At 27.4% G+C, this 11787-nt stretch overlaps 1 protein-coding gene across 3 annotated transcripts; it reads right to left on the bottom strand.

The window, feature by feature from the left end:
* Positions 1-3772: 3772 nt before the first annotated feature.
* LOC122516433 (protein O-GlcNAcase) lies at positions 3773-10997 on the bottom strand. Of its 3 annotated transcripts, XM_043634225.1 has the most exons (14): positions 10619-10997; positions 10360-10411; positions 9963-10296; positions 9442-9886; positions 8781-9364; positions 8640-8703; positions 8383-8558; positions 8130-8304; positions 6394-6447; positions 4868-4953; positions 4628-4797; positions 4356-4551; positions 4105-4264; positions 3773-4024 (listed from the first exon to the last, which is right to left on the bottom strand). In XM_043634225.1, exons 1-14 carry the CDS (start codon positions 10686-10688, stop codon positions 3888-3890), a joined length of 2703 nt encoding a protein of 900 aa, XP_043490160.1. In that variant the 5' UTR covers positions 10689-10997; the 3' UTR covers positions 3773-3887. The 3 variants fall into 3 exon arrangements, with proteins under 3 accessions (XP_043490160.1, XP_043490158.1, XP_043490159.1); XM_043634223.1 differs by having other exon boundaries at positions 8383-8703; positions 10619-10996; XM_043634224.1 differs by lacking the exon at positions 6394-6447 and having other exon boundaries at positions 8383-8703; positions 10619-10996.
* Positions 10998-11787: the final 790 nt, after the last annotated feature.

The raw sequence follows: 11787 nt of genomic DNA, 5'->3' as shown, positions 1-11787 counted from the left end.
CTGAATTATATGAAAACCATGCTAATATACCAAATGAATCATATGGTAAATAATTAAGTATAAACAATTGTATAAAACTAGACAAAGTTTTATTGTTCAATAATTTTCTAAATAATAAATATATCTTAATCTTTGTGTTTACACGTGCTCAAGATCCTGAAGCATTACGTACTAGCGAGTTGTGCCCTGTATCTGCAGATGATTTGGACTCTATATCTGATATTTCTTCGGTAATAACACAAGATGCAACACAGGAATCAAATAAACAATATGAAGATTTAGTACCAATTTCTAACAAAAAATTTGTTTATAATTCAATGTTTGTGGACTTGTCAAATGCAAGACTTACAGTATTACCAGATAATATAATACAACATTTTTCAACAATACAGGTATTATATATGCTTAAGTTAGCTTTACTGTTTTATATATGTTCTATTAATTTATATTAATATAAGTGCATTATCTTTATAGATGCTTTACTTAGAAAATAATGCATTATCAGAAATTCCTGATGAACTTTTTCCTTCTTTACAAAATCTTGAATGGTTAGATGTACGGAATAATCAATTGAAATCTTTACCAAAGAATATCAAATTTCATTCTTCTTTGCATACACTTTTATTGCAAGGAAATCAAATTCAAATGTTACCATTAGAACTCTGTAAATATGCTATATAAAGTATTCATTGTCTTATTGTATATTTCCAAATTTACTTGTAATATATATTAATAATTGATTAAATTTGCAGGCTTGATACCAAGATTAAAGAATTTACAAGTAGCGCGTAATCCTCTAACTATGCCACCAGAGAATGTCGTTGCACTTGGATATTCTAGTATTTTAACATTTTTAAAAACTGAATGGAACAAATTACATCCAGATGAAATTGAAATTGGAGTAATACCTATGAAACGTAAGAATATATTTTGTATTTTCATTGCAAGTAAAAACAAAATTGTAATATATATATATATGTATATATATATTAGTTTATTATCTTAAACAGAAACAAAACCTAAATCATTAACAGTTGTTCATAAGGATTCGAATAACAAAGATACATCAAGTATGTTACAAGTTGTTAATTGCTCTAGTTGCAGTGACATATCGAATAAGTTTGGTAAAATGTCTATGACAGAAAAGAGGAAAGCTTATAAACCAAGTAATAGGTATGATGATATAAGTATAAATATTCAAATTAATATAATATTCATTACATCAAATTAGTATATTATTCAAATTAATTATAATTTGTATTTGTAGATGTGCCAGCAAAGGAATTGATTTTGTTAGACAAAAACAACTTTTATGGATCAATAAAATTACAGAAATGTTGAATAAAGAAGCTTCTGTACTTCAAAAAATGAAGTAAATAATCAATCATTCATGTAAATTTCTAATGCACTAAGATGGTCTACTTAAAACACAGATACTTTATCTGTTTCTATAATTATTGTGTTTGTCATTCTTTTTTAATAATATAGTAGTATCAATAAATTTGTTTGTTAATATCAGATACATCGTTCTGTTTTTAAATAGACCAATGGTTAATTCTACATATCGATATTAAAACATTTGTTTCTGTACTGTTCATACTTTTTATACAGAGACAAGATAGCTCTACAAAAGTGGAGAGATGATAAAACCAGTTTCCATAAAAGTATGGAGAAAGCTTCAAAAAGAAGAGAAGGTACAATACAAAATTTGTGTGTTTTAATTAATTAAATATTAAAATATTAAAATGTAATTAGTTCATGTTTATTAGGCGACATCCCATTTGCTATTGAAGATGTTAACGATTTATATATAACTAACGCAGAAAATAATTCGGTAAGATATTTTACTAAAATTTACTTGTTACAGTGCCGTATAAAATTATAACAAACAATTTTCTTTCAGAACGATCAAACGAATTTGCAGAGAAGAAATAAATCAATATTTGTATCACCTGCGTAAGTATTGTGACGATATAAAATCATTTTCAAAATTTTATGTACTAAAAGTTATAAATGTATTTATAACTTTTATATAATTTTTGCAGTAACATGAATAAAAAAATCATTGAATTGTTGGACTCATTAAATACGATAAATATGGATGGAATTACAAATATGACGTCAATTTCCAAACAAAAGTTTTTAAATGACACGATTAAAAAGGTTTGTTGTCATAAGTAACTTCGAAAAATGATTCCACAAGTTTGTACAAATATCGTTTACAGGTTTGTCTTTTACAAAAAGAAATACATCATCTTCAGCGATATAATATATCGATGTCTTAGATCTACGTCTGTAAGTATAAATTTAAATATGAATTTTTATATGAAATTATTTATGTATGTGCATTTATATTTTATAATTTATTTATTAATTTATTGGGCTATGATCGTAAATTTAAGTATCAAATAATCTGTTACATATCATATAAAACATTAATTATGATAATAACACATACATAATTTTTCTTTTAACGTAATAATATGCAAACAAAATAATAATACTTACGAAATAACTATACTTATATCACAATTTGAAATAATGTATCCTGCATTTGCATAGAACCAATTTATATTTTTACGAAATTATCAAGTTAATTAATATTAGCAATAGAAAATACTCTAATATATATATATGTATATTATTTATGTTTTTATAGATAGTTGTAGAGAATACTATAATATATAAATTTCAGTATACGTTAAAATACAAAGAAAAGAATTTATAAAGCTGCATGATCAAATAAACGATAAACAAGAAATCGTAAATTACACTTGTAAATTATACTTGTAAATTACAAGTAGAGATACATAAATTATGTTCGTGCTTAGGTTTAGAATATTCGCTTGAACGTTTCTAATATCATTTTTAGGCTCGTATTACATTATAAAATGAATATTGTTTAAAATCAATAATTTTGTGTCGTCAAAATGGCGTAATTATTTAAAACAGATAATGATAATAAAAATTGACTATAAATATATCTCTTATAACAAAATATTTTTAACAAGTCATAAGATTTAGACATCCATTATTGAACACACATAATGGCATTTTATGATATAGCCCATGTTTATGTACATATTAATTGCACAAATGATCAGTAAATTAATTAATCGTTAGAACATTATAGTGTTGCATGTATAAGCAGAAATATTAATAATACAAATTAATTCGAAATATTTAAAAATGTATACTCTCTTTTGCTAACTTTTATCAAGGACACTACATCCACATTTTATACAGTATTTATTTTTAATATATACATGATATATACGTATTTACCACATTATGTTAAATAGACGGAGGAGAGTGAAATCATTTATACTATTGTGACATTTCTGTTAGAACAATCATCATTTTTTTTTGTTATATGTATGAACATGTTCAGTAAATTTTTTTTATCTGTTATTTATTCAAAGTAAAGAGTTTATTTTTTTTCTTTTTTTATTACTATTATTATTTAGTATCGCGTTTACTTTTTTATATAGATGTTTTTTTATAAATTGAACTAAACCAAAATTTAGACATTTCTTTAGTAAAGGAATTGCGAAGAGTATAAAGGATTAACTTAATATCATGTAGCAAAAGGAAGAAATAAAAATTATTTAATTACATTAAATACTCTTTTACTCATTATGTCTCTATAAAGAGAAAAGAGAGAAAGAAAAAAAGAGAGAGAAAGAGTATACATCTTATGTTTTAATATATATTACATTACCAGAAAATAAAAAAAAAACTGTAAAAAAGGATGAGATTTTGTTTCCAATTCGGAGTAAACAAATTTTACTTGATTACGAAATTGTTTATGCCATAAATCCTTTCTTCGTTGAAGTTCCAAGTATATATACTTTATTTAAAAATAATAGCGACGTGTTCAGTCTCTGTTAGAAACTTCTACACATTGTTTTTATTGCAGGATGTTCCTCTTGTGCTGGATTCAATTCAACGAAACCTAATTTTGTATAAAACTCATTCATTTCCTTATCCGTAGAGCACATGGTCGTATGAACTCCAAAAGAACCTATATAAATATACAATGTATTCATTTTTAACAGATTTATATGAAAAATGATCGTGTATAATTATTAAGAAAATATTTACCATTAGCTCTTAAAGCTGCTAAGACACAAGTTATCAATCTTTTAGGAATTGACTGATCTGTTACAGTAGGTAGTATTGAGCACAAAAGTTTAGATGGATGATGTCTACACAGTTGTTCCGATACATCCGGGTTAAATGTATGAAAATACTGTATTGCATCCTTTAATAGAAATTAAAATGATGATGACAAAGAATCATTACATAACATTTTTAAATAAAGACATACATATTCATTATACTTATATACATACTTGAATATCCTGTGGTAAATTATTTATGCCGGTATCTAAAGGATACTTCATTTTTAATTCAGGAATCCAAGAAACTGCCATCCTCTGGTTATAAGATTTAACATTTAAGGCAGCTAGTGCATATCCTACAACTCCATTCTCATCTTCAACAATCATACATAATTCAGGACTTAATGTTAAAAATCCGCCAACTAATCTGAAAGAGTAATATGATATATGTATAAAATAAGATATAATAAAAAACACAAATAATATTCTATATATACACCTACTTGTCTGCTACAGCCGATGATCCCGTGCAGTTAGAAATTTGATTGCATACTGCATAAACTGCTCCTTCATCGCTCGATAAATAGGGCCGTATCGTATATATTGTACTACTAGGTACCTCTGGCGCTTTATAAACAAATAAATCATTACCGCTATCCACTGGAATTAATCTCTAAAATAAAAGAACAATATATGGAAGATGTAAGATTATTTACATTAATTTTAAAAGAGACAAATTCTACCTGTAGATCAGCTGTAAGACCACCACGAAAAACCCATGGTTCTTGATCACCACTCATAAATGTTTCTTTCCAACCATTAGAAAACCCTATTTGAGGGCACAGAAAAAAATTTAATTAGTTTACTATTAAATACATAATTTCATTCGTGCTTTATGTCTACGAACATATTGAAATGGCCTCCACTGCATTGGGCATCAATTTTGCTTATATCTATGTCATGCACAAATGGATTTTTAAGTATGGCATTTCATTTTCTTTCCTTCAATTATCTTGTTCAAAACTGGCGTTGTCTAAATACAAGAAATAAAGGGGAAAGAAACTAATGTCAATTTGAAAATTACAAATTTTTTTCGTTTTTTTTTTAATAAAAATGACATTACGCGAATAGTGGTATATCATCTATATAAGTGCCTTTCTTTCTCATAAATATGTAAAACAAAATATGAATAGAAAATAAAAGTAAAAAAAAAGAAAAAGAAAAAAAAAATACTGTGCATGCACAGTACTATTGTAAATATAAAAAAGATTTTAAGTTATTTAAAATGTTTGTGAGATAAAATCGCGTGTTTCAATTGATTTATTTATTTGTTATAAAAGAAGAAACGAAAAGTGATAGGATTGTAATTTACAAAAACTATTTTGTAATGATCATAAACTCTTGGTCTAATGTATATGAAATTATTCTATTTCTCTTGCCAAATTGCACCTGAAATAAAACTTTCATTATCCTGGAAAGAATATAATTTCTGGAACTAAGCAAAATAAGTTAGCAAAGGCAACTTGGCAAAAGAAAATATTTTTCAGGCCATTTACGATTATTTATTTTAAAGAAAATATTGACTATAAAGAACTAACTATTAAAAAATATTGACTATAAAATTATTTGTGATAATAAATATGAGATAAACGTCAAAACTAATATTTCTTTTTTCTATCGTAATTGACCATATAAGCATTAAGTTTCAAGAGTTTGTGAAATTTTATATATCTATCAGTGTTTTTTTGCTAAATATACCAGATTGAACATACTTTATCTGCAAAAAATATTTTAGTCTTATTAAATATCTAAATCAATAAATACAAAAATCGAAATAGTTGAAAATATATCACTCTCAAATTTACTATACAATATAAATAGCGAATAAACTTCGACAGCATTGAACAAATATTTTTAAATGTGAAATTAAATAATAAAAATGTTTCGATATATTATTTACAATGGTTGCAATAAATATAACCGACTAAAATAAATATGCAATTGATAATATTAATAAGTATGCTCATCCTGCATTATGGTATGATGCGTTAAAATCGCATATTAATCGCGCATTAATCTCCTAAGGCATAGGAATGCAGCTTTTACGCGCGTATTTATTATTTATGTTAAAAAGGAAAATAATAAATGTGTTTGTATTGTGCAAAACCTTGAATATATAATAGAAAAAAATAGTAAATTGTTTTAAGATTCAAGGTCTCGCGAATCGCGCGCGCAATGGTAAATTACTTAAAACTGATGAATCGCATACATGTGTAGCTTCCCTGGGTATACGTTGTCATCGTTGCTGGGAATCTGCCAAATGCTATCAACAGGACAAAAACACAAAGTAGTAGTTAGTCAGCGTATTAAAGTCGTATTATTCCTCATATATTATTACCATAGCAGAAATGTCAATATTGGAAATAATAATTATAAATATGATTGTTTAATTAATAAAATTCCTGTTATTATAGGAATGATACACTATAAATACATTTCTGCTAAGTGTCTGTAAAAGAAAGTCAATTGATATGTTAATAGCTGGTACAAGAAGATTTCAAATCCGATATTTGCTTATCCATGAAGAAATGCTGTTGAATAGTTTCCCAAAAATATTGATCTTGTAAGTTTTGTGCCGCAGTCATTTTGCGCAGGAAAGCCACAACATTTAGTTTTATTTTCATATTCATTTTAATTATTTCATTCATTCAGTTAAATTTAATTATGTGTGGCTGACCTAATTAAATTAATTATTGCATAAATAAGATTGCTATATATGTAAACAAGAATTTATTATAAACCAATCGATTTTTTTAATTAAAATTTGTTTAAACTAGCAGATGCACTACTCACACACACGCACACGCACACGCGCACACACAACAAATAAGTAACATATATAAATTTGATTAAAGTTTTTAGCAATCTTATTTATCCAATTTTATCCAATGCCGCATGATACATTTATTTCTAAAGCGCAGAAATAAATGTAAGAAATAATTTTGTGGATATGCGATCCACAGAATGATATACAATCATGTAATTTCAAAATTTATATTAAATACATCATAAATAAATAATTTCTATCTTCTTGGAATGTATTAAGTAAAGGTGTATAATTTAAAATAAGAAATATTTCTATCTATCATCAATCGTGTAACTCTAATAATGTATGATGGAACAGCACTGAAGAGTACATCAATAATTTTCAGATTTTATGGAATGTTTTCCGATCGAAACTTTTTCTTAAAAAAAATATAATAATATTTATAATTATAATTTTACAATTAGATAAGAAAAATAAAAATGAATTAACAGAAATTGCATGAAGTGAAATAAAGATAAAATAAAGTTCACATTTAATACTACTTTATATTGTACTCAAACCTATTATTTAACTATCAATATATGGCATGATTTTTAATTGTAACTAAAATATTATTATTATTATTAGGAAGTATAGTAACATAATTATAATGAAAGTATACCTTCCTTGTAAAAAAATTTAATAAATATAAATGTTAAAAAAGACGCTACACTTACCAATATTGTAGATAAATCTGTTCTGAAATACAAGTACAGATAATAAATAATAATATTTTTGAGAAAGGCCAATAACAGCATTTGTCTGCAGCTATAATAAATTATTCCACATAACCAATGTAGTTCAAGTACAGTGAGCAGTAAACTGAGAATAAAAATTTAGAATCGAATTAATATATCTTAATTTAATTTTGTTTATTTTAAAAATATAAAATTATGATAATATATATATATATATTTAAAAATTAAATTATTGTACCAGCATATTAGCATTTTAGCAGACTTTCATCATTAGTGTAATATTTTACTAATTGAAATATGTAATCACTTTCAATGCATATTTCAATGGATATTATTCATACGTACAATTTCAAATATTACATTGCTTTCAAAAAGAATAGATTATTTTCAGGAAATTTAATCTACTGTAAAAAAATTGTATTTGTAGCAGAGATAACTTACCTAACCATTTTACATAACTATTTAGTAATGACACAACTCCTCTCATGTCCCACATATATGAATATAAATCATATAATAGTTCGCGATTATTACAGTACGTAAGTCGTTGAAATAATCTGTTTACTGCGTTACACATGTCATTCATTTTAGCTGCACGAGCATGCCATTCTTCAATCTGAAATATTTTTATTGGAATTGTGAAGTGAAATCTACATGTTACAAAATAAATTATAAATTAATTATATTTACTTACATCAGATTGCGAAGCAACATCCTCTTCCTTTGATTTTTTCATAACAACGTGAGCATTGCTCTTTAGCCAGTTGAATTCTTGTAATAATTGAATACCTTGACCGCCATGTTCAAATGGTAAATAGAATAAATCGCACAACAAACATAGATCCTCTTGAGTTAATTGTTTGTCTGCATCTTTCATTGACAAAGAATCTTGATCTATATTATCATTATTCTCATGAGTTTCACTATCATTTTCAATAATCATTTGTGTACCATTTACCGTTGGTGAAGTAGCATCTACATCTACTTGCATACCTGCAGAAGCTTCGCTACACGTCTATGAAAATTTGATTAACAAAATTAATACGAATTTACATTGAAAGATTCTATAAATAGAATTTACAAATGACTCACAGAAGTGTTTTCTACCATAATGTCATCTTCTACATGTATTTTTATTCCATGAGCAGGAGAATCACTAGGAGTTGTGTTACAATCCATTGGCTCAACCGAAGACATGATTGATGGAATTGCTTCATTTCCTATACTGGGAGATATTGTTGAAACTATAGGTTCACTGATTACTTTGGTATCAGATACTAAAGAATTCATAATAGGTCCAGTAGACGGCTGGGCAAAACTATCGCTACTTGTGACAGTAGAACATACTTCAGCCAATGCTTGTAAGTGATTAGAATTAGTTACTGGTGTAGGAGTTGCTGGAACCGTTGTCGTTGTAGTGGATGTCAAACTCATACATGTATTAACAGAAGGAATAATTGGAATTGGAATTGTTGGGGCAACACATGGTTGCGGTTTTGCTATGACACCCCATGCTGCTTTTTTCTTATTAAACTCTGATAACCATTCATTTATCGCATTTTTGAGCGCATGACGCGGATGATACATGTTTGGAGATAAAGTTGAAGGTACGTCTTCTCCAATAACTCCATCTTCCGTCTCTGTTTCTAATTTAATATCAGCAGATACAGTGTCGTCTATAAAATAATATAGAAGTTAGTTATTATAATGTACTGTTTAAAATATATAAGTAATAGAAAAATATGAAACATACTCAGACTTAAATCTCTTTTTCCATCGATATTGCATCTGCTCCATTGTGCCAATGTGTGAATAGCAACAAAATTTGCACCATATTCACAATTAGGATTGGTCAAAACACCTCTTAATTTAGGAATAAGATCAGGTGATCTACCGGAATAAGGGCCAAGAAAAACTCTTTTTTGATCGTAGTCATTAGCATGTAAGTTATCCCAAATGACAGGTGGCCTTCTAAGAACTTCTGTAATTTCTTCAATAGATTCAATAGTTAAAAGTCTGGATATTACTTTGGGACCCGTCCACATTATATCAATTTCTTGAGCTAATTTCATTCCAAGAGTATTCAGGTACTCAGAAGAAGATACATTGGGTATTGCTCGAGTAGCGCAATATTGTGTTGGACATAGAAGAAAACGAGGTTGCCCAAGGTGTTGAAAAATATCATTGGTTACGGAAACCTGCATGCACAAAAAAAATGATATAATGAAATATGTTAGGGATGTAGGAAAAATTGTCAAGAATAAATGTTAATACTTGTGCATGTGCAAATGATTGAAACATTTCTTTGTCTGCTTCGCTCATTTCTGGTTCTATGTCATCGAATAATAAGGCAAATGCGGTGCAACCAAATTGGCTGACTTGTTCCAATTTTCTTTTTAATGCTGCCACTTCCTTGGCATTAGAATACGTGATATCTAATCCTGGAGATAGAGCATAATAAAATGTAATACCGCATTCTCTAGCAGCTGTGATCAAACCCGTTAGATGTTCAGCTTCTTCCACCGTATACAAATCTCTCCAATAAGCACGATGTTTATAATCATCCTTGGGAGCGTACAAATATGAATCCATTCCCCATTTTTTAAGTCTACAAATATAAACAAATTCTTGAATTCCATTGCACATATTCTATGTATATTAAGAAACATACTTTTGAAACAAGTCCTTTCGTTGTTCTGTTGTCCATGGTCTTCCATAAAATCCTATTAAAAATTAAATTTAATGTAATATATTATTAACTAGACAAGAGAAGTGAAATAAAAAAAAAAGAAAGAAAAAAAGAAACAAAATAAATAAATAAAAAGACATCTGTGTCCACAGTAAAGTAATATGAGGTTTTCATTGTCAAACCACAAATAAATATATCGTAAAGATAAAACCAAAAGAATAATTTAACATTGTTTACACACCTTCTACAACACCGCAAATAAAATTTCCATTTTTTGTGTTTAAATTTGCGGCCCCGTTTGTCTCCGCCATTGCGGATCCGTTGAGGCACGTTTGTTTAGAATCGAGTTGATAAGATGGCCGAAGGATCTGTTAGCGAGAATAACTCACTTTGCGTTAAGTTAAGCAAATAAAGAGACGATAAGCTATTAGAACGTAAGGCACGTCTTAGCTGCTTGTTATTTCGACATTACTTTTTTAAGAAAAATATCGGCAAAATTAGTATGTCACATAATACACAAGAAAGAACATCGAAATTTCGTATTCCTATAATATAAGCTGCGCCCTCACCGTTCCGATCGATAACGAACGATTTTTCGATAAATCGACTCGGTAAATTAATATACTTATTGATCCGTGGCGCCATCGCAAATTTAAATAAAGAACCATTAGATATTTACAAAAATGTCCATTCCTAAAAAGAAAATTTAAAAAACGATATATTTGGCTAGATAGAAAAAGTCGATACGTACGATTCGATTAATATCGTTTCTCGAGAAAAGATATAAATAGAAGTTGTTTTTTACTATTTTCAGCCGAATCTATGAATAACTATGAATTTGAAACTTTCATCTATTAATTTTTCTGTTTCGTTTTTTCGATTATTATAAATATTATATTAATTGAATTAGATCGACGTTGAATAAATAGAGAAATATTTATATAAGTAATAAATCAAATGAAAATAGAAAAAAGAGAATACCACTTGTGCGCATGCGCACGGTCATCTTTGAATCTTCGCGCCAAGTGCCATTGTTGGGGAGTGACAATTATGCGTTGCTCCTTGCTGTTATACATTAGAATCCTTATTTCATTCAAAGGTAATTACAAAGTAAAATCTTTATTATTATAGTTATCAGTATGTGTAATTAAAGTAGTACATTAATATTGAAGCTATACTACATTATCATAATCTTCAAATATATAGTATTGTCCATTGATTCTGAAACTTTGATGTTTAATGCATTGAAGTTACCTTCATATGGAAAATTTCTGCATATCGCGCGAAATATAAATGAAGTATTTTTGTTAAGCATAATCAATTAGAATATATTTGTTTTTTAATTACTTGTAATGGTCTCCGTTTTTTGGATTTAAAAATAAACATTCATATACTAATTATTTAAGTTTT

Source organism: Polistes fuscatus, unplaced genomic scaffold (genome assembly GCF_010416935.1).
Source record: "Polistes fuscatus isolate 324 unplaced genomic scaffold, CU_Pfus_HIC Scaffold2, whole genome shotgun sequence".
Taxonomy (NCBI): domain Eukaryota; kingdom Metazoa; phylum Arthropoda; class Insecta; order Hymenoptera; family Vespidae; genus Polistes; species Polistes fuscatus.
Note: the sequence above shows the minus strand (reverse complement) of the source record. Positions and strands in the feature narration are given on the sequence as shown.

Bases quoted from the DNA above. Each gene is read 5' to 3' on its own strand.
- LOC122516433 (XM_043634223.1), bottom strand. From the start codon at position 10,688: ATGGCGGAGACAAACGGGGCCGCAAATTTAAACACAAAAAATGGAAAT. The intron at 4,552-4,627 runs GTAGGTGTATAT...TTACTCTTTCAG, and splicing joins TCATCGGCTGTAGCAGACAA to ATTAGTTGGCGGATTTTTAA. The intron at 4,265-4,355 runs GTATGTATATAA...TTTCTATTAAAG, and splicing joins ATTTACCACAGGATATTCAA to GATGCAATACAGTATTTTCA.